At 33.7% G+C, this 24,294-nt stretch overlaps 1 protein-coding gene across 1 annotated transcript in view; it reads left to right on the top strand.

Annotated features, from left to right (window-relative positions):
* Window positions 1-24,294, top strand: part of Aggf1 (angiogenic factor with G-patch and FHA domains 1) — a 37,445-nt gene that overhangs the window by 7,979 nt on the left and 5,172 nt on the right. Inside the window, exons 4-11 of the mRNA XM_027927845.2 lie at window positions 1,721-1,885; window positions 4,201-4,389; window positions 6,940-7,270; window positions 8,549-8,660; window positions 9,010-9,061; window positions 15,528-15,629; window positions 16,695-16,860; window positions 18,044-18,126. Coding sequence (XP_027783646.2) covers window positions 1,721-1,885; window positions 4,201-4,389; window positions 6,940-7,270; window positions 8,549-8,660; window positions 9,010-9,061; window positions 15,528-15,629; window positions 16,695-16,860; window positions 18,044-18,126 — 1,200 coding nt within the window. The remainder of the gene's footprint in view (window positions 1-1,720; window positions 1,886-4,200; window positions 4,390-6,939; window positions 7,271-8,548; window positions 8,661-9,009; window positions 9,062-15,527; window positions 15,630-16,694; window positions 16,861-18,043; window positions 18,127-24,294) is intronic.

Genomic DNA, 24,294 nt, shown 5'->3' with positions numbered 1-24,294 from the left:
CAGGAGTACTTAACCACTGAACCACACCCCCAGCCAACTTTTTATTTTTTGTTTTGAGACAGGGTCTCAATAAATTGCTTAGGGCCTCTCTTAAGTTGCTGAGGCTGACTTTTGAACTTGCAATCCTTGGCCTCCCAAGTTGCTGGGATTACCAGCATTCTTGCCAACAGTTTTTAAAAGCCAAAATTAGGCTGGCTGTGGTGGCTCATATCTGTAATCCCAGTGACTCAGGAGGCTGAGGCAGCTGGTTGCAAGTTCAAGGCCAGCCACAGCAACTTTGCAAGACTCTGTCTCAAAATAAAAAAAATACAAAGGTCTGGATATGTAGCTCAGTGATAGAGCACAACTGGGTTCAATCCCCAGTAACTCTCCCCATCAGAATTTATTTATATGTATAATTGTTTTCCTGCTACGTTGTGCTCTAAAATTTTGTGATGTGTACAAACTAAACAAAGAGAATTTGTCAGTATATTTTGACTCAGCTAAAGAGCTTTGAACAGCACATACAATATCATGTTTACATGTAAAAACATATTTTGGGGGAGTATAGGGTCTTGGTATGTCTTTTGGGCTGACCTCAAACTCCAGGGCTTAAGTGATCCTCCTATCTCAGCCTGTGCACTTAGTTATATTTAGAAATAATTTTTTTCCCCTAGTGCCAGATATTGAACCCAGGGCTTGGTGCATGCATGCTAGGCAAGTGCTCTGCCATTGAAGAGCTATGTCCATAGCTGTAAAAAAAAAAAAAAAAATTCTTTTATGTTAAATAGCCTCTCCCTGTTCAAATTTCCTTAAATGTTTTGTACATTTGAGTTTTATAATTTGTTTGAATCAGAGTTATTATGCCTCATTTAATCTGTAACTTTCTTCTCCATCTCTCTTTTTAAAGTGTTTTTCTCATTTAACATATAATTATTGAAAAATATAGATCTTTTGTCTTAATATTTCATGGTCTGTTTTTTTATAGATTGTTTCCCTATAGTATCATATATTTTTTTTATTTTAAAAAATATTTTATTAGTTATAGATGGACACAAATACCTTTATTTTATTTCATGTGGTGCTGAGGATTGGACCAGTGCCTCACATGTGCTAGGCAAGTGCTCTGCCACTGAGCTACAACCCCAGCCCCCATACATTTTTTTTAAATTAATTATTATTATTATTTTTTTAGGTACTGGGGATTGAACTCAGGGGCACTCAACCATGGAACCCACATCCCCAGCCCTATTTTTGTATTATATTTAGAGACAGGGTCTCTCTGAGTTGCTTAGTCCCTTGCCATTGCTGAGGCTGGCTTTGAACTTGGGATTCTCCTGTCTCAGCCTCCTGAGCCACTAGGATTACAGGTGTGTCCTACCGCGCCCGGCTTATACATTTATTTTTGAATAATTGTTATTCTCTTAGTTTTAGTGTCTTTAAAACTGGGTCAAGGGGCTGGAGGTGTAGTTACTGGTAGAGTATTCACCTAGTATGCACAGATTCCTTTATTCCATCTCCACCATTGTAACTAAAAACTGGGTCAAAATTGAATTAAATGACATATTAGTAAACATTTGTTAAAACAGTTCCAATTGTAATTGGTAGCCATATCTTTCCATTGTAGAAATGGAAGTCATTGTTTTTAAACATAGTTTTCTTTCTACTTATTTTAATTCTGATAACTTTTGGGTTGATATACAGAAGTTTGTCTTATTTTATGTGACTGTGTCTTCTGTAGGAGTTAACGTCTGCATTAGCAACAGAAGATACATCCTTAGAAGGTTCATCATTAGCTGAGAGTTTGAGAGCTGCTGCAGAAGCTGCTGTATCACAGACTGGATTTAGTTATGATGAAAGTACCGGACTATATTTTGATCACAGCACTGGTTTCTATTACGATTCTGTAAGTGTCTTGGATTTTTTTTTTTAATACCAAATCGTTATATATTTAACTGCCTGTTAGCAAATACCAAACGCTAAGCTGAAGTAAAAGCAAGATATGGCATTTAAAAATTATGTTTTATTCAAAGCTTTGACAAAAGGATTATAAAATAGCTTGTGATGCTACCCTTTTAGATTTTTGAGTAAGATAAGTTGCTAATTGTGATTATTACAAATCAATATTTTAGAGCAATCTAAATTTTTTTTTTTTGTGTGTGTGTAATTTTGGTGATTAAAATCCATGGCCTTATGCATGCTCAGCAAGTATTCTACCACTGAGCTACCTCCTGAGCTCTTTTTTATTTTATTTTGAGACAGGGTCTCAATAAGTTGCTTAAGCTGACCTTGAACTTGTAATCATCCTTCTCAGCCTCCTATCTAGGATTATAGGCATGCACTGTTGTACTTGGTTCCTAATAACCTTTTATATGTAAAGTAACATGTTACAATGAATTTTTATAGGTCAAATTAGATCATTAATTGTTTTAAAATATTTAAGAACCTAAGTGTATATATTTTTATTTAAGGAAGTGAAATTGTTAATTATAGGTTAGGGGTGAGATTTAAATTTTCAAATTATTTATTTATTTATTTTTAGTACTGGGGATTGAACCTAGGGGTGCTTTTAACATTGAGCCACATCCCTAGTTGAGATTAGAGATTCCATTAGTTTGTCTGCACATGGTAGACTGTTTAAAAGTCTTTCATGAAAAGATTTTTTTTCCCATGGGAGTATGCTAATTGACATTACTATTTAATGTCCCAGAAAGTTAAACTCTTATCCAAAGCTATTACTTATTTGGTTTTAAGGAAAATACTGTTTCCAAGTAGAAATTAGGCTTTGTCATTTTTCTACCTTCCTGCCTGTATCTTTCCTCTTGACATCTGTTCTGTAAGTAGTTACATTCTGTATGTTATATTTCTAAGTAGACCAGGAACATTCTTATTTTGCCAGTGTGGTGCTAGTTTTCATTTTATTTTAATTAAATAACTTTTTTCTTGTATTTTGCAAATGCCTACGTATTGGATTGACATATTTATCAAACTTTAAAGGTCTAAGTTATAAAAGTTCCTTTATACCTAGAAATAAAATGAGAAAGTGTCATTAAATTTCTTAAAGGAAAGATGGTGAAAATTCTAAATATTTTTAAAAGAAATCTGCAAAATGTATGGATTAAAGATGATATATTGCTGGGCATTGTGGCTCATGCCTATAATCCCAGCAGCTGGGGAGGCTGAGACAGGCAGATCATAAGTTCAAAGCCAGCCTCAGCAACTCAGAGACCCTGACTCTAAATAAAATATAAAAAAGGGCTGGGGATGTGGCTCAGTGGTTAAGTGCCTCAGGATTAAATCCCTGATACCGAAAAATAAAATAAATAAATTGTAATAGTTAGAAAAATAAATTAATAAATAAGTAAATAAAATAAAACTATCCTTTTCAGAAAGTTTTGCTCCATCTCAGTACATCATATTTTTAGGTGTGTTCTGTATGGATTTATGATATAAATAAAATATAGCTGACTCAGTTAAATTTTGGTTTTGGAGTCTTAACCAGTGTCTCATAAATGTAGGTGATTACATAATTTTATCTTTATGGTTTTTAATTCATAATTTGCTAAAATTCATTTGCACATGACTGTCCTACTCAAGTCTTCCTTACTTTAATATAGAATTAATTAGTGAAGGCAATTGTTTACCAGGTTCTTTCTATAGAGTGTTATGTTGTGGTTTTTATAAGTTTTTTTCCTCCCCCTTAAAATTTTCTTACTTTTTGTAATAAACATTAAAGGTAAATCTTGTGTTATTAATACTGAGGGGAGGGGTTGGGGGTTGATGTTATCAGACCATTATTCTGTGGTCATTAAGAATGATGAGTCTGAAATTGCTACCATATGCAGGTTTTCTAATGCGTGCCTCAGTTTTCATATTTTCAAAAAAGTTTCTTATTATCATTTTTTTGTTAATGTATCAAGTTGAGCCATAAGAAAGTTCAATTTCTTTTAAAGTGAAAAATCATCAAATCGTGGCCATTTCATGTGATTTCATTTAATGTTTAGATTTGCTTTTCATACTAGGAAAATTAAAGCAGATATTGGTAAAGTATTTTGGAAAATTTTTCATATTCTTTTAACTCAGTATCTTCTGAAAATACTACAGTAGTTAAAAGACACACATTTACTTTATTTGAATGGATTTGACATTTCTGTTAGGTTTGTTTTTCTACTATATTTCATCATAGATAAATAGAATTTATTGTTTTCTTGACTTTGAAAGGAAAATCAACTATATTATGATCCTTCCACTGGGATTTATTACTACTGTGATGTGGAAAGTGGTCGATATCAATTTCATTCTCGAGTAGACTTGCAACCTTATCAGACTTCTAGTACAAAACAAAGTAAAGATAAAAAATTGAAGAAGAAAAGAAGGGATCCAGATTATTCTATAACAAATGAGGAAAAGGTAATGTCTTTTTAATTTTAAAATGTTACATAATTTCGATAATGTAAGTAAGGCAGCATTTTCTTATGAAACTGAAAATTGTTCTATAACTGATTTTCAATAACATTTTTTAAAATATCAGAATGCAACAATCAAAAAAAGTTAAGATGGAGTGACCATGACCTTTTCACAAATTTTCAATCACTAGATAAAGAAGATATGTCTCAAAATTTGGAGGAGGTAAATTTAGGGCAGTATTTGCTTTATTTTTAAAGATACTTTTAAACCTCACTTTTTGTAGGTGAGAATATATGGATGTGAGCAGTGGTGTGAAGAGACTAGAGTAAATAACTTGAAATGTACATTGTTCCTGAATGCCTACCTGCAAGCCCTTTCTCATCTCTTAGTGGGTATCTAACATTCTATACTGGCAAATAGCTTATTGAAAATAGCACTTTGGACAGTTTCACTCATTTTTCCCCTATACAGTTGTTTAATAAACAATAGTAACAAAATACACAGATTTTATATATATATATATATATATACACACACACACACATATACATATATATGTGTGTATATATGTATATCTATATATGTATATGTATTTTTTTGGGCGGGGGGCTGTAATTTACATGGCCTTCAAAGCTCCTAATAGTTTTTCAGCTTCTTGTCCTTGATGAATTTGTATTACTGGGAGTGTATATACTTTATCACACTGCAAAAGCTTACCTAGTCTCCAAACTGAATTTGTGCTCCTATTAAAAATATGTGTATAAGATGCTATCATATTTTTATAAAATAATGGAAGAATATACGGATTCACTTCATCATATTGTTCTAAGATAGAAAATTCAGAGTGTGTTACTGACTTAAGGGAAAAGAGGAATATGATTGCTTCTCCAAGGCTAAAATAACAGAGTTGTCTGTTGTATAAAATGGGGACTATAATTATTTATTTTATTTTATTTATTTTATTTTTATTTTTAGTGGAGCTGGGGATTGAACACATGGTAGGCTGAGCTTATACCCCAGGTGTATTTTTGGAAGTCAGTACAAGAGTTAATTTTAAGTTTTCTTACCACAAAAATATGTAATGCATATGTTAAATAGCTTGATTTAGTCATTTGATGTCTATATAATTCATTTATATATATCATGTTGTATATGATAAAAATTTATTTGTGTATTAAAAATAATAGATATGGGGCTGGGGTTGTGACTCAGTGGTAGAGCACTTGCCTAGCATGTGTGAGGCACTGGGTTTGATTCTCATGCACCACCTATAAAAATAAATTAAAAAATAAAGGTCTGTAGGCTTCTTGATGAACAAGAGTAATAAAGTACTTAATAGCAACAGAATAAGAACAGAATGTGTTGTGATGCCAGGGGTATATCTACATAAAATTAATGAAAAAAAAATCTCTAAAAGAGTTTGCATAGAATAACAAGAGTGTCTGTCTAACTGTGTGATTGAATTTAGGGTGATTTTTTTTTTTTCCTTTTTCCTTCCCTTTAAATATGTAGTTTCTAATTTATTTTTTAATATAATTCACAAAGTATGTATGTATGAAGGGTGAAGAGAAAAGAGTAAAGAGTAAAAAATCTCAAAAAAATGGTTCATTGACAACTAAAAGAAAAAGTTAAAAAAAAATAATAGATTTGTTTTTTTCCATAAAGCATGCTGACTATGCCTGTACAAGTTAATAATAGTACAGTGCTTATGCCATATAAGTTAAAATTTTGGAAAAAGGAAGATATAAATTTTAGAATAAAAGATAATATAATTTGTCTATATTTTAAAACTTGGGGCACTATGAAGCCTACTTTAAAAATAATCAGGTACGTTTGGATTTTTAAATTCATGTATATGTAAAATCAGTTCTATATTTTATTTGCATATTGACTTGCTATTTGGTAAGAGATTGAAAGGAAAATTTAAAGTAGGTAGGTGCTTTCTCTAGCCCTACACTGTCCAATAAGGTAGCTCTTTTAGCTCCATGTGGCTCTTGACCTTTTGAAATGAAGCTAGACCAAATTTGGTATGTTGTATGTATAAAATATGTCTGGATTTTGAAGTCTTCTTAGAAAAAATGGAAACGTTCTCATTAATAATTTTTCTTTTTAAAGTATGGCTTCTAGGAAATTTAAAACTACAGATGTGGCTTATGTTATATTTTTATTGGATAGTATATTTTTTATAGTATAGGTTATAACATGGTCCAAGCAATACATATTGAGCGCCTGGACGGAGTAATATTAGGACATTGAGAATAAATAGGGGAGACAGATTTGGAATCAGTTGTAGATGGAGTCTGTACCACTTGGTAATTGACTCCATGTAGTGGTTAAGGGGTGTCAATGATAGGTATAAGATTTTTAATTTGGATGATAATATCATTCATTAACTGAGAAGAGGAATATGAGAGAAAGAGTAGGCACAGTTTATAACTTTTGTTTTTTCACTATACATTATATCTTTACATTCATTGAAACTTCATATAATAATAAAAGAGACTGATGTTTAAAGTTATTATCCCCTTCTTCCACATATCTATTCCTTTCCAGGATTTGAATTCAGAAGATCAGAAAGCCTCCAGTGTTGAATATGTAAACTGCAGTGAAGGAGAAATTTTTACAAATGTGAAAAAGAAGGCCAAAATAGACATTCATCACAAAAATAGTTCCCCTAAACTCACTGTTCCAGTTAGTGGAAATGCTATAGCATCTCCTCTTAATGAGAACATCTGTAATTCAGCTTCACTTAAAGATGAGAAAATCATAGAGAGTGATAGTGAGCCAGAAGAAGGTGAAATTACAGACTCTCAAACAGAGGACAGTTATGATGAGGGTAATACCAGTGAAGAGGGTGTAACTGCAGAAGAAACAGAGGAGGAAGGTAAGTAAGTAACCATTGAGTTTTAATTAAATACAACTCAGTCTGGTAATTATAAAAGAGCAAAACAGTTAAAAGTGTTAGTAACTCATAGAATATCTGCCCAAAATAAAGTGAGTGTTTTGTTGATATTATTGAAAATTATGTGAACTTAGTTGGTAAATTTTAGAAAGAAGAATGTGAATAAATGAATAATACTTTGGACCTTAAGAAAGTTTCATTGTATCAAATAGCCTAATCAATAGAACAGAAAACCAAACTTCCTACACTCTAACCTGAAAGTATATATTAAAGCTATTTAGTGGATTAGATACTTTTTACAATATATGAAGAAAAAGTAAGTTTTGTTTAAAAAGTGTAGCTCATGAATTCAGTTACTTATGTATTATGGCAAATCTAGTATTTTTTACACACAGATATAAAGGCATACTTTTAAAACACAGTATTTCATATTATAGTATATGAATTAATTTTGTTCTTTTGTTCTTAGTGGGATTTCTCTTATTTTTAATAAGTGGACTAAAATTTTCTAGCTTAAAATAAAAAAATTTGTTTGAGAATATTTTCAAATTTCAAGACCTTAAGAAAGTTAGTTTATTTATTTTTTGATAGATGCTTAATATACTGCACACCTTATGCTATTCACTGTAATAATAGCATTAGGCTTATTCATTCTTATATAAATATCACAGAATTAAAGACGTTTGTTTTAGTTGGATTGAAAGTTTTTTGTTTGTTTGTTTTTTGCCCTGGTGGGGATTAAATCCCGGCACTTTTGTATGGTAGGCAAGCACTCTACCACTGAAGTCCACCTCCAACTCCAGAATTAAGATTTTTGACCAGTACTTTTTTTTTTTTTTTGTACTTGGGATTGAACCCAGGGGCACTTAACCACTGAGCCACATCCCCAGCCCTTTTTATTTTTTTTTTTTCCTGAGATAGCATCTTGCTAAGTTGCTGAGGACTTTGCTAAGTTGCTGAGGCTGGCTTTGAACTTTTGATCCTCCTGCCTCAGCCTCCTGAGCTGCTGAGATTATAGGTGTGCACCACTGTGCCCAGCAATCAGTACGTTTTTTATTTGTGTATGTGTGGTACTGGGGATTGGGTTCAGGCCTCGTGCTTACTAAGACCATGCTCTACCATTGAGCAACACCCCTGGTCCTGATGAAAAACATTTTTTGTTCTGTTTTGTTTTTAAGGATGCCTCCTTTATATCCAGGTAAATTTTATTTTATTTGCATAGCATTTGAATTAATGTTTGCCTATTTCTTTCCTTGGCAGATGAAGAAAAAATTTGGCCCCCATGTATTAGAGTAATTGTTATTAGATCACCAGTGCTGCAGACAGGATCTCTTTTTATTATTACAGCTGTAAACCCTGCTACAATTGGAAGGTAAAAATGGTTAATATTATTATAGCATTCTTTCATTTATTTCAAAGACGCTTTATCATGCTAGTATTATGTATCAAACATTGTTTTATGTGCTGTGGATACGAGGAGGACTAAGGTAAAGTTTCTACCCAGAGAATGCACATTTGAAGAAAAAAGGACATGTAAACAAAGAATTACTATGTGAAAGCATAGCAAATCTAAAATAGCAGTAAGGATATTCTATAATCAAGAAATCTAATGTGAGGCCTTGCCTTTCAACACTTAAAAAAATTCTTACCATATCAGTCTTTAAGTATTTTATTTATATATGCTTCAAAAATTGTTAATGACACTCTACTCAATTCTGCAGAGAAAAAGATATGGAGCATACTCTCCGAATCCCTGAGGTTGGTGTCAGTAAGGTAAGATCTTTGATTTCTCAAGTCTAGCCTCCTAGATATAATTTTAAAAATCATCATTTCATAAAAATTTTAAAAAGTCATTATAGTAGAAAGTTTGAAGTTTTTCTCATTAAATAAAAAAAATTAATGTTTAGTATAGTTATGGTAATAAAGGCAGTGCAAATTTAATTATTGCAGTGTTGAGGAAATAAAAATTCTTTATCACAATTTCAGTAAACTAAATTTGTATGTGTGTGCGTGTGTGCATGTGAGAGAGAGAGAGAGAGAGAGCGTGTGTGTGTGTGTGTGTGTATGTGTGTGTGTTTGTGGGTGTGTGTGGGGGGAGTTGCGGCGGAGACAAACAGGCTGATCTTGAACTTGTGAGTTCAAATGATCTTCCTGCCTCAGCCTCACAAGAAGCTGGGACTAGGGGCTGGGGTTGTGGCTTAGCAGTACAGCTCTCGTCTAGCACGTGCGAGGTGCTGGGTTTGATCATTAGCACCACATAAAAAAATGAATAAATAAAATAAAGGCATTGTGTCCATCTACAACTAAAAAAATATTTAAAAAAAAAGGAACTGGGACTATAGGCATGCTACTGCATCTTGCTAATCTGAATCAGGAGTAGAAAATGTGGATTTATTTAATCTAAGTGTTAAAATGGTAGCCATTTGACACATGTTTTTTGAGCAAATATGATACATTAGACCTAGATTCAGGCTACTCTAGTAGGTATAACTTTGGGCTCAAAGTATGCTGCCCAATCTGCCTCCTGCCTCCCTCTCCTAAGCTCTTGGTCTTGGAATTGAACTCAGGGCTTCTAGCATGTTCAGCAAGCACACTATTCTTGAGCTACATCTCCAGCCCAGAGTCCAAAATATTTTATAATTTATGAATAATTTTATCATCTACCACCTGTGGCTCTTATTTTCCAGTTGAGCCTCCAGTGGCTTCAGGGAAACAAACAGTTGTTTTTTAAAAACAAACAATAAAAATAGAATTATGATTTAAGATAAAAATAGAACATTAAGCCAGGCTCAGTGTCCTGGACTTGTAGTCCCACCACTTGAGAGGCTGAAGCCAGAGGATCATTTGAACACAGACATTCAGAACCAGATTGAGCAAGACAGCAAAACCCTCTCTCAAACAAAACAGAACAAAATAAACCCCAAAAGATTTAGCTATTGAGGCTTTGTTACAAAGTTCATATTTCTCTTTCTTTTTTTTCCCTTCTTTTTGAACTTTTTCCTGTTGTTTTTCCTTCTCCCTTCTTATGGTTGCTCTTTTTTTTCCTTTGCTAAATTTGTTTTATTTATTTATTTATTTATTCATTCATTCATTCATTCATTCATTGCCAGGGCCTTGCACATGGTAGGCAAACATGCTATTACTGACTATACCTCTAGTTCCCATTTTGTTTTTATTTAATGGAATTGAATATCAATCTAAAATAGATTTATGTGATTTTTGCTTTTAGGGAATGAAATTTGATTCCACTTATTAGTTTGAAAGCCTAATTACTTTTACATTTTTGGTATTTGTTTAGATGAAGGAAAATTCTGATAATATTAACTCTAATCAAATTATCATACATTTAAAAATTTTTCTATGACCCATGTTTCCTGTTCTGCAAAGAAAACTTAATCTGTAATTTAAGTAGTAAAGAAGATCTTCTCCACCACCAATCTAAAATATAGGTAGTTCCTTAGTGACATCTGTTTTTTCTTTCTTTTAAATTAATATCCATTGGTGGAATAGCTAGTTTGTTGGCAAAATTGGTACTACATATCTATGTGGATGAAAAATACTTATTGAAAAAAACCCTCATATTAATGTTATGGGAACAAACAAATATTCAGATATTTAACCCCAGGACAGATTTCCTGAGTTAAAAATATGGCTAAAGCCACACAATAGTTATGACTAAGTATGAAGTACTTCATACTAAGTATAAAGTAGGATAAATAGTTTTTTTTAATATTGTTTTTAGTTGTTGATAGACCTTTATTTTATTTATTTATATGCGGTGCTGAGAATTAAACCCAGTGCCTCACACATACCAGGCTAGTGCGCTACTGCTGAGACCCAGCCCCAGCCTGTGGATAAATAGTTTTGACTAAATATGAAGCTTTTGTATGTTAAAAAAAAAAAGTTTAAGAGCCTGACTGGGACAGCCACAACAAATGTGACAAAATATATTTCCTTTGTACTTTAAAAATTGCACAAAAGTTTATATTCCCCCATTGTGACACTGATAGGTTAAGTGAGCAAAGGATTTTCACAGTAGGCAATTCACAGTAGAGGAAATATCGTGATTAATAAATGAAAAACATTCAATCTTTCTAGTAATCTAAACAATAGAGAAGAAACCAATTTGTCATTTTTATTCATCATATTCATTAAAAGTATTTACTACTATTGGGAGATAATTTAGAAGAGTTATTTGGAATAGGATTTAGCAGTGTCAAAAGACTTGAAACTCTTTAAACCCTTAGATATTGTTATTATTCTGAACAGCCTAATTTTTTAAAAATACACAAAGGACATAAAGAGAAAAGTTATAGATAAACCCAAATGGTTAATACAAGGTTTTTAGTTGTAATCAGAGAAATGAAAATTAAAATCACAATGATAAGATTTCATTTCATACCTGCAAGGTTAACAAAAATTTAAATTCTGACAATATCAAGTTTTGGTTAAGGATGCTTAGAGTGACAAGAATTCTCATAGAGTCCTTGTGGGAATATAATCAGCACTTTGGAAAGCAATATGGCTTCCCTGTCATGTATGAAGTCCTGAGTTCAATCCTCAGCACCACATAAAAACAAACAAATAAATAAAGCAATATGGCAATATCTAGATTAAGATTTGCATATGTTATGATTTAGTAATTCTTTTCCTAGGTTTATACCCTACGAAAACACTTGAATGATACACAAAGAGATTAAATGTACAAGAAGCCTCAGCAATTAAAATAAATAAATAAAACCCTAAAAAACATAGATGTCCATTTTTAGAAGACTATATTGTAGGTTATACAGCCATACAGCAGGTTCAGCAAAGTGAGTACAGTACAACTCTTCCCCAAAACTGGATGAACCTCATGATATAATGTTAAACCTGAGAGGCAAAGATGAATGTAAAACAAAATGCTGTGGAACCAGGAAGGAGTGATCAGTCTTGAGTACTGATAATCTGGAAAATGCTGAAAAGTTGGCCTTCAGTGTTTCAAATTACCTTTTTATTAAAATTTTTAATAATATGGACAATTACATTAGGTGAAAAAATTCAAATAATATTAATAATCTCAAGTATGTTTAAAAAGTAAAACAGGATATATATTAAATATAATAGTAGTTAAAAGTGAAGAGCTGGAATATAGCTCAGTGACAAAGCATCTGACTTGCATTCCCAAAGCCCTGGGAATGAAAAAAAAAAAAAGTGAAATTGTAAATGAATTTTCTTTCTATAGCCTCTATTATTTCTACCAGAATTATGTATAATTTGTATTAAGAAAACTGTTTTAAAAATGATGAAATTTAGTCAAGTATGGTGGCACACACCTGTGATCCTAGTGACTTTGGAAGCTGAGGCAGGAGGATTGCAAGTTCAGAGCCAGCCTCAGCAACTTCATAAGACCTTTTCTCTAAATAAAACATAAAAAGGTCTGGGGATGTGACTCAGGGATTAAAAGCACTTGGGTTTAGGCTGGGGATGTGGTTTAAGTGGTAGCGCGCTAGCCTGGCATGCGTGTGGCCCGGTTTGATCCTCAGCACCACATACAAACAAAGATGTTGTGTCCGCCAAAAACTAAAAAATAAATATTAAAATTCTCTCTCTCTCTCTCTCTCTTTAAAAAAAAAAAAGAGCACTTGGGTTCAATCCCTGGTACCAAAAATAAATAATCAAGACTAAAGCCCACTTCATTATATCATCAGTGGTTTTTTTTGTTTTGGGTTTTTTTTCCTCATATTTTTTTTTATTAAAGTATTATAGGTACACATAATAATGAGATTTGTTGTTATATATTAATTCTTCTTTATGACTGTATAAAACTCCAGTGCAGTTTTTTTAATACAGTTATCTATTGACATACACTTAGGCTAGTTTCATTGTTTCAACTATTGTGAATTGTGTTGTTATAAAGATGGGTATAAATTTAGCACTATATTATGCTGACTTTATTTAATAAATAAGGATAAACTCCAAGGAGTTGTATAGCTGGGTCGTATGGTGGTTCTATTCCTTATCTTTTTTTTTTTTTAATATTTTTTATTTATATATAACAGCAGAATGTATTGCAACTCTTATTACATATATATAGCTCAATTTTTTATATCTCTGGTTGAACACATAGTATACTCACACCAATTCTTGTCCTCATACATGTACTTTGGATAATAATGATCATCATATTCAACCATCATTAATTACCCCCTGCCCCCTCCTTTTCCCTCCCACCCCCTCACAAATCTATTTTTAAAGTTAAAATTTGTCAAAATAGGGGTGCAAACATGGACCATACATAGTGCCATTTGGAGTCAATAGAAATGTAAAAACGGTAAAGATTTCATTTTGAAATCACAGCTGCATAAAATTAATTGTAGTACATATTATATTACTTTGATAATTTCATAGCCACTTCCTTTTGCTATTTCTGTGAGCTTTACCATCTTTTAGTTGATCTGCAGTTCTCTTCTCATGTATTTCGTTGAATATAACATTATCATACAAAGTATGTGCTAATTGACTGTTTATGTTATTGGTAAGGCTTCCAGTAGATAGCAGGAAGCCTTACCAATAACATAAACCAATAACATGGGGGATTTTCAGAAGGTAGGAGCTTTAATTTACCATTCTTTTATCTCTCATATTCAGCACAATAGTGACCCTTCAATAAACATTTATCCAATGACTTAGTACTGATACTGTTGCCATTTCCTAAACATGGACCATAAAAATAACTTAAGAAAAACTTGTAGTAGCCATAGGAGCTAGTAAGGATAGATTAGAGACATGAAAGAGAAATGCCATTACAGAAGCAACAAATTCTGACTAACGTCACTACTTGGGTTTGGGTTTTTTTTTTTTTTTTAAATTTTTGTTTTTGCTTTATTTTTTTTTAATCAGCAAAGTAACATGTTTTATTGAACATGTTACAAGATTTTAGTCAAAAAGATCAAAGCCCATGTCTTCATCGAATTCTTCAGATTCTTCTTTCTTTGCTTCCACTTTCTTCTCAGCTGGAGCAGCCCCCGTGGAGGGAGTAGGACCTCCTGCTGGTGCTGCACCAGCTGCTGGAGTAGGCCCACCAGTCCCTAAGTTGCTAATATTTTTAAATTTTTGATGTACCTTTATTTTTTATTATTTATATGAGGTGCTGAAGAGCGAGCCCAGTGCCTCACACATGCTAGGCTAGTGCTCTGCCAGTGAGCCAAACCCCAACCCCTCCATTCCTTGTCTTTTGAGGACTCTACATAGTGCTTTCCATACTGGTTGTACTAATTTACAATCTCACCAACAGTGTAAAAGTGTTCCATTTTTCCACATCCTCTTCAGCATTTATTTATTTTTGGTGGAGCTGGAGATTGAACTCAGGGCCTCACATGTGCTAGGCAAGTACTTTTACCACTGAGCCACATCCCTAACCCTTAGCATTTATTATTGTATTCTTTTTTTTTTTTTTTTTGGTACCAGGGATTGAACTCAGGGGCACTTAACCACTAAGCTGAGTTGCTTAGGGCCTCTATAAGGAGCTGAGGCTGGCTTTGAACTCTCGATCCTCCTGCCTCAGTCTTCCTAGCTCCTGGATTACAGGCATGTGCCACCACACCATGTTATTATATTCTTGTTGGCTGCCATTTTAACTGAAATGAGATGAAATTTCAGTGTAGTTTTGATTTGCATTTCCCTAATTGCTAAAGATGTTGAATATTTTTTTCATTTATTTGTTGGCCATTTTGTATTTCTTCTCTTGAGAAATGTCTGTTTAGTTTATTTGCCCATTTATTAATTGGGTTATTTGTCTTTTGGTTTTAAGTTTTTGGAGTCCTTTATATATTTCTGAATATTAATCCTCTGTTCGAAGAGCAGCTAGCAATGATTTTCTCCCATTCTTTCTTCACATTCTTGTTTTCCTTTGCTGTGCAGAGCTTTTTGATTTGATGCTATCACATTTATTAATTCTTGGTATTATTTCCTGAGCTTTAGGAATCTATTGAGGAAGTCGTTGCCTATGTCTATATTTCAGAATGTTAACCCTATGTTTTCTTTTAGGAATTGCACAGTTTCTGGTCTAATTCCTAGGTCTTTGATCCATTTCGAGTTGAGTTTTGTGAAGGGTGATATATAGGGATCTAGTCTCATTTTTCTACATTGTTATCCATGCTTTAAAACACACACACACACACACACACACACGAAAAACCATAGTACTTTTTTTTTTTTTTTTAGTACTTTTTAATTGTTTGGTTTCTTTTCTCTTAAGTTTCATGCAGAAATTTATTTTGATCATGACTTACAAAGCTATGTCCTTGTGGATCAAGGCAGTCAGAATGGCACAATTGTTAATGGAAAACAGATTCTTCAGGTGAGTGAATATGTATTATTTGCCTGTACTTTTTTTATTAAAACTAATTGAAATTATTTTAAAACTAAACTGAAAGCTTTTATTCCTTTAGCCATAGTCGTTATAAATATCATTAGATTCAGATCAGTGTTGAAGTCCAAATGTGTTACTTGGAAGGAAATTTTCAGGAAGGACTAAAACAAAGTACATAATGAGTGGATTCTTAGCTGTTGAATTTGGGGTTCTAATGATATATCTGTGCCTTATTTTTAGATATGTATATACTGTAAAACTATTTAAATATTCTTACGTAGCTTTAGGGGCCTTTTTATTTTTCTTTTTGCATTTTTGTGGATTGAAACTTGGGCCTCGTGCATGCTAAATAAATGATCTACCAGTGAGCTACACTCCCAGTGTTTATTTTTTTCTTTTTAATTGTTTTAATGGAAATGTTCCTAAACTGGAAACTCCTTGAAAGCAGGGGTTATATGTATCCAGTTAATATTCATATATCTTTAGCATGTAACAAAGTCCTTGGCATATAGTGAAAAAATATACAGAATTAGAAGAGAGAGGCCTTATTTTTATTAAGAGTAGCAAATGAAAAAAAAATTATTGAGAAAAGAAGAGGGAGGAAAAAAAGGAGATATGGCATACTTATCCCTTTGTCCTAACACTTCATCTTTTTGACTGTAATGATTATGTGTTTTGTTACCAAGTTGTTTGAAGTTCAGAGTTGGGTGTTTCTTTTGGTTTGGGCACGAAGTTAAGGAGATTTTTATGTTTTAATAAGATAGAAATTATAAATTGCTCAGTTCAGGGATCATCTCCACTGTAGAAAACTTTTACTTTTCTTGGTGCTGAGGATTGAATCCAGGACCTGTTAAGCATGCTATCTACCACTGAGCTATATTCCTAATTTATTGTAGATTATTATTTATGGGTCATTAATGAAGTTATAGAAGTGTGTGCATATCTCATTGAGAACCATTTTAAATATTTATTTTAATCTGACATTACTTATAATGGACATAAAATACAATATGTGACTGTTTTGGTTTGTTTTATTAAATTTTCCCCCTCTAGCCAAAAACTAAATGTGATCCTTATGTACTTGAGCATGGAGATGAAGTGAAAATTGGAGAGACTGTGTTGTCCTTTCACATTCACCCTGGCAGTGATACCTGTGATGGCTGTGAACCAGGGCAGGTTAGAGCTCACCTTCGCCTTGATAAGAAAGATGAGTCTTTTGGTATGTGAAACATATTGTTAAATGTGGGTATGACTGATACATCTTTAAAATATTTAGTTCTAACACTTAGTTAATATATTTAGTGACTTAAGCTGGGCACAGTGTCACAGCCTTTGTCCCAGCAGCTCAGCACGCTGAGAAAGAAAGACAACAAGTTCAAAGCCAGCCTCAGCAACTTAGCAAGGCCCTAAGTAACTTAGCAAGACCCCGTCTCAAAATAAAATATATAAAAAGTATTTGATGTAAATATGTGTTAATTAGCTTGATTTGGCCATTCTGCAATGTGTGTATATGTCAGAATTTCAAAACATCATGCGTATAGTATATATACAAGTTTTGTCAATTCAAGTGAACAGATGATTTTAAAAGTGACATAGTAAAGATTCATTTCCTTTTTTTTTAATCTTCATTTTGTGGTGCTAGAGTTTGAAACTAGGACCTCACTCATGCTAAGTACATGCTCTGTCTATATCCACAGCCTGGTTTCCTTTTAATATCTGTTTACTGATGTTAGAAAGGTATCCATAGTTAAATCTTGTCTTTTTTTTTTCCTGGTACTGGGATTGAACCCAGGGCCTTACACATGCTAGGCAAGTGTTCTACCAATGAGTTATTTCCCTGGCCTGCCTTTTTTATATAACACTAACATAGAAAATATTGTACTAAAAGTGTTAAGGGTTATTTGTTGATGGGTTTTCTGTTCTATTGATAGTTGATATTTGTATATTGTTGGTATATGCCAGTTTTTAAAATAATAAATATCAATCTGTAGGGTATTGCTGTAGTGCTTTAATCTCACCTATCTAAAGCCTTAGAAGTTTAAGTAGAGATTTTGAACAAGTAAGCAGTCATCTTTTTAGACATCAGTTTTTCTTGTAAATAAAAAGTATGCATATTCATTAATTTTTCTAATTAATTTGCAAGTGAATGTGGCCCATTACATAACAACATGAATCTTTGGTTTACTTTCAAAATAGGTTAAGTTTCCAAATAGGGTGCTAATATTACCAGTGTTTTGCCTTTTGTGTGTGTGTGGAGGGGTACTGGGGATTGAACCCAGGGGTCCTCTACCACTGAGTTATGTCGATGCCAGCCTTTTAAATTAACATTAGTATTAACTTTCTACAAAGTCTATTATATGTATTGGATTTTTTTAAAACCAAAGACAATTTTTTCTTTTTAGTTGGCCCAGCATTAAGTAAGGAAGAAAAAGAGTTGGAAAGAAGAAAAGAATTAAAGAAAATAAGGGTAAAATATGGTTTGCAGGTAAGGATGTTAAATATTGTCTCATATGTTGAACTGTACATTTGGTTTTGAATAGAAAAGCCTTCAGAATGCTAAGTACATTTATATAATAAAAGAACAACTATTTAGTGTGATTTTGAGGTTTATGTAATTTCTATTAGTTTTGGTATTCATAATCTAATAACTGCTGAGGTTAGAGTAGGAGAATGATAATCATAATCTGCATTGAGTAGACATTTCTGGTTTTTAAAAAATTTGCATTAAGATGCCATAGAAAAACATAAAAGAATAATTTTATCTGCTCTCAAGATTTATTATAAACTAGGAACTAAGACATTATCATACTGGCATAAAGATAAAGCATATAGTTAATGGAACTTGTGTCTAGGAAAATGTAAATAAATATATATATATGCACACAAACACACATATACATTTTTATATATACACACATATATATATATATGGACAATTGATTTTAAACAAGGATATGAAAGGTTGTTTTTTTTCCATTAAATATTGCTAGAATAATTGAATGGCAATATGTAAAAGAAAGAATGAACAATAGCAACAAAGAATGTTGATCCATGTCTTATATCTTATACAAAAATTACAGATATAAATGTAAAACCTAAAACTTTTAAACTAGAAACCTTTTAATAAAAAATAAGGTTTATCTAACACCAAAAGCACAATCTATGAGAATAAATTGATAATCTACACTTCCTCAAGTTTAAAACTTCATTTATAAGAATGAAAAGACAAGCCATAGACTGGGAAATATATTTGCAAATCGTGTCTGATAAAAGACATATATCTAGAACATATAAACTCAAAACTCAGTAATGAGAGAACAGTTAAAAAATGGATTGTCTTGCACAGTGATGGACACCTGTAGTCCCAGCTACTTGGGAGACTGGCTCAGAAGGATCACTTTAGCCCCAGAGCAAAAGGCCCAGTTTGGGTAACTTTTTTTTTTTTTTTTTTTGGTAAACCAAGGATTGAACCCAGGGGTGCTTAACCACTGAATCACATCTCTAGCCTTTTTAAATTTTCATTTTGAGACAGGGTCTTACTAAGTTGTTAAGGACCTTGCTAAGTTACTGAGTCTCACCTCGAATTTGCAATTCTCCTGCCCCAGCCTTCCAAGTCTCTGGGATTACTGGGCAAAATATTTGAATAGACACTTTACCAAAGAAGATATGTAGATGGCAAATAAATATGAGAATACTTTCAGTATTTTAGTCCTTAAGGAAATGTGAATTAAAACCACAGTGAGATATCACTTAAACATCTATTGGAATGCTAAAAATTTTTAAACATATATTAGGTGGTAGAAGGTGAGAAACTGGAACTCACATACTGCTGTTAGGAATGTAAAATGTTGTTGATGCTTTGGAAAAAAGTTTGGTTGTTTTTTTAAAAGCTTAATGGTTTGGGCTGTCCTTCAGGGGTAGAGCACTTGCTCAACATGTGCAAGACCCTAAGTTAGATCCCTAGCCCCACAAAACGAAAACAGAAATTAAAAATACACCTACTGGGCTGGGGTTGTGGCTCAGTGGTAGAGCGCTTGTCTAGCATGTGCGAGGCGCTGGGTTTGATTCTCAGCACCAGATATAAATAAGTAAATAAAATAAAGGTCCATGAACAACTAATAAAAATATTTTAAAAACTACACCTACTATGATTCATCCATTCCACTTCAGGGTATTTACCAACGAGAAATTCAAGCATATTTTTTTATTTTGGCTTTTTAAAAAAAATTGTTCTTTTTAGATATACATGACAGTAGAGTGTATTTTGACATACATGCATATTTTGATTCAGAGACTAATAAAGAAATGTTCATAGCTGCATTTTTTTTTTTTAAAGGTGGTTCAAAGCTACATTTCATGTATTCTCTGTTGTGGTTGTAATTCACTTGTTAATTTGGGAGATAGTCTTTTTTGAGATCTTGTGCTATCCCAAAGTCTGAATTACGTTATTCCTGTTCTAGGAGTGTGCTCAAGGACAGATAACTCTTCCTAGGATGAGGAAGAAAGGCAATACTGTTTCCCTGAGATTAAGGAAGGGGAGAGATTAGGGAGGAGCAAGGAGCAAGGAAGAGAAAGAAACATGTCCATTTAAAAAATAAGCTGTAGTGGCAGAGCAGCAAGGGCTATATTTAAAGCATAAAGTAGACCACTGTTACATTTCCCACTGTCAATTTCTACATTCCTCTGGGCATGGTGGCACATACCTGTAATCCCAGCAGCTTGGGAGGCTGAGGCAGGGGTTTAAAGCCAGCCTCAGCAACTCAGCAAGACCCTGTCTCTAAGTAAAATATTTTTAAAAAGGGCTGGTGATGTAGCTTAGTGGTTAAGCACCCTGGGTTCAATCCCTGGTATTAAAAAAAAAAAAAAAATCTACATTTCATTTCTATGGAAAAGTGGGCAATGACATCTCCAAGTTACTTTCTGATGAGAGAGGGTGAAGTTTGGGAAAGTAACCCAAAGTCCTTCTTCTATATCAGGTGGAGTGTGGACAGTTAAGAGTGTTCCGGAACAGGGCAGTGCATATGTCCACAATGGCAGATGGCAGGTGACTGGACAAGACAGTCAGGGATCATGCTAAGACAACAATAAACAAGATAGCAAAGTATTACTTTTTTGTAAACAATTAGCACAAAAGCAATTAGTATTTCAGCCAGTCTCTGAAAATTACGAAGATAGTAATTTATAATCATATCAGTGAAAAACAGGAGTTTATATAGGAGGTTAGGAAGATTTGTAGGTCTATGAGATGAGACTCAAATTAACTCAGGACAAATCTATTAGGCATTCCCTTACTTTATAGTTTAGATCTATTAGGCATTCCTTACTTTATGTTTCCAACTTAACTTTTGGTAGGGCTGACACACACCTTAAGTTACATTTAAAAAAAGAAAAAACATTGTCTTTCCTTTCAAATGTCCATGTAGGACTGTGCTTTGGTTTTATTCTTCTGTCAGGTGTTTTAAGACCAAGTTGGTCAAAATTGACCTTGTTCCTATCTACTGTTCCTATCTACTGTCAGCTGAGCCAGGTGCAAGACCCTGTTTCTAAATAAAATACAAAAAAGAGCTGAGGATATGTTTCAGTGGTTAAGCGCCCCTGGGTTCAAACCCGGGACTAAAAAAAAAAAAAAAAAAAGTCAGCCGAGATTCCTCAGATCACTCTTGTGAACACGTGTGCAAAGCTTGGTTCCTTTAGCTTTCCTTTACCAGTTGTGCCATCTGCCAGGATGGGTCAGGGTCTTGCTGACTGTACATGGCTTCTCTTGGAAGCATTAGGGACATTCTTCTATCCAATGACCCTCCTCTTTGCAGAATGTGCACTGGTTGGATTCTTGTTCTCTAGGGTCCTTTCGATCTCCCTAATCAGCAGATTGGGTGACTCACCGGAGTTGCAGGGCACAGAGAGGTGTCACATCATTCTCTGGGTCCTGGCTGGCCTTAGAGGGCAAGGGCCAAAATGTTGGTTGCTTTTCCCTTGGCCCTTTTACTTCCTTGACTTTGGTTTCCAAGTTTTTGGTTTTAAACATCCAGCAGACCAGTCTTAAAGTGGAAGTAATGGGTTATAACTATATGGTTATAACTAAGTGGGTTCTATCTATAATTTCACAGTCACTCTTTCCTTTAATTGAAATCAGTATTAATACTGCAAGTCAGCATTCAAGTTAATTAATGTTTTTCTGTGAGAAGTAATATTTCTATAAAACCACTAACGGGCAATAGTTATAAAACAAAACTGAGAATCTTAAATGTCCATTATACATAGATAAATAAACCACAGTATAGTTGTATAGTGGAAAACTATTTATTGATAAAAAAGGAAGAACTGTTGATATAGTCTACCACCTTAGTGAATCTCAAAATAATTATGTTGGGTGAAAGAAGACAGTCAAATGAGTATATACAGTGTGCTTTCACTTGTGAAGCAGGTTCACTGTCTACTGGTTTCCAGCTAGTATTGAGTCTAGTGAGAAAGATGACACTCATATATAACAAGTTATGTGAAACAGATTTATTATTTATAGATAAGCAACAAGGAGTAGCAGAAGCCTAAGATTCATATAAACTAGTCCCCAGGACTCAGAAACCTGATTCTGGGTGGATGGAGTCTCAACCATTTGTGTTCCACTTACACTGCAGATGAGGGACCCTAGAAAGCAACCTGCTTATACATGAAGTCATGTGACTCACTGGGCTGAAGTGTTGAAGAAAATCTGTTTGTAGGTGGGGACTGGAACAGAGCCTGGGCTCTTAAAATCAGTCCTTCCATATCTCAGGGTTTTACATTCCTAACACATTCCACAGTTAGTTTTAAGAACTACAAGTGAGAAAGGAGGAGAATTGGGTTGGTCCAAGGCTACCCAGAGAATTGTCCTGCACCATTTATATAAACTTTTAGATGAGCAAACTGAAATATTGTAACAAAAAGATTTTGTTTTCTGAACACAAAGGAGGATGGACACATAGGGAAGGTCTGGAGGATTGGGTTTCAAAAGGGATAGGGAGGGCTAGAAATGTAGCTCAGTGGTAGGGTGCTTGCCTTGATATGCAAGGCCCTGGGTTCTGTCCTTAGCACTGTAAAAACAAACAAACCAACAAACAAAAACCAAACAACCAGAGATGGAAAGGGAAACTGGGGGAAGATGGATGTGTTTATTTTCTTGCATGTAGTGATTATTTCATAGGTATGTCAAGTCTTCAAAGTATCTCATTGTACACTGAATGTACGATTTATTGTTGTTAATGATACTTCATTAAAGCTGTTAAAAAAGTTACCATTTAAATCCTTTAAGAACAGGAAGGAAATTAGTGTTTCCAGTTTACTTTTGAAAAAACTGAAGTTCATTGTCCCCAAACACTAAATGGCAGAGCTAGACATCATATAGGTATTAAGCATGATTGTCCATGCTTTTTACTCTTCATGATGATGTAGAATAAGAAGTTGCTACCACTCAACTTTCCATCATGTTGGCTTAGGTACCAACTTCCTCAACAAGACTCCTAAAACACAAGAGATAAAATCAAGAATCAATAAATGGGATTGTTTCAAACTAAAAAGTTTCTTCACAGCAAAGGAAACAATGTGAAGATACAGCTTACAGAGTGGGAGAAATCTTTGCCTGTTGCACCTCAGATATAGCAATAATCTCCAGGATATATAAAGAACACAAAAAACTTTACAACATTTACTCAATAAATGGGCAAAGGAACTGAACAGGCACTTCACAGAAGAAATATGAATGGTCAACATATAAACTAGTCCCCAGTCAACATCTCTAGCAATTAGAGAAATGTAATTTAAAATTATGATGAGATTTCATCTCACTGTAGTTTAGAAGGAAATGATAGAGAATAAAATGTTCCCTGAAAATTTTTGGTTTTATTTATCTATCTATCTATTTATTTATTTATTTATTGGTATAGTAATGCTCAACCACTGAGCCATTTTTCCAACCCTTTTTATATTTTATTTTGAGACAGGGTCTCACTAAGTTGTTATGGCCTTGCTAAGTTGCCAGTCTGGCTTTGAACTCTTGATCCTCCTGCCTCAGCCTCCCCAGCCACTGGGATTACAGGCATGCGCCACCATGCCTGGCTTTGGAAAATTTTGACTCAGTTTTTGTATTGTCTTTTGTGGGGGAAAAACTCACTTGGGTAGATGGTTTCATAATTTTCTTCTCTGTTTAATAACAAAACTTCTGCAATACTTCCCTTCAGTTATTCTTTAGTTCGTAGCATCTCTGGATCAATGTTCTAGTTTTTATGTAAAGATCAATTAGAAGCAGACATGTTGGCATGCAGCGAATCCCAGCAGCTCTGGAGCCTGAGGCAGGATGATCAAAAGTTCAAAGCCAGCCTCAGCAACTGAGCAAGACCCTGTCTCAAAAATATAAAGGGCTGGTGATGTGATGTAGCTCAGTGGTCAGGCACCCTTGGGGATCAATCCTAGTACCCCCATCCCCCTAAAAAAAATCAACCAGTAATAACAGATCCCTGATATGAATTGACTACCTCTTTGTGCCACTGATACACCATGGTGTATGTACTTTTATTCTTGAACCAGTTATACTATATAGCAGGCTAAAAATTACATATGTCTTTTCTTAGGGGTTATTAATTGTATTGTGTTCCATCACCTAGCATGGAGTTTAACACAC

Source organism: Marmota flaviventris, chromosome 5, assembly GCF_047511675.1.
Source record: "Marmota flaviventris isolate mMarFla1 chromosome 5, mMarFla1.hap1, whole genome shotgun sequence".
NCBI lineage: Eukaryota > Metazoa > Chordata > Mammalia > Rodentia > Sciuridae > Marmota > Marmota flaviventris.
The sequence above is the reverse complement of the archived record's forward strand: the minus strand, read 5'-3'. Positions and strand labels throughout refer to the sequence as shown.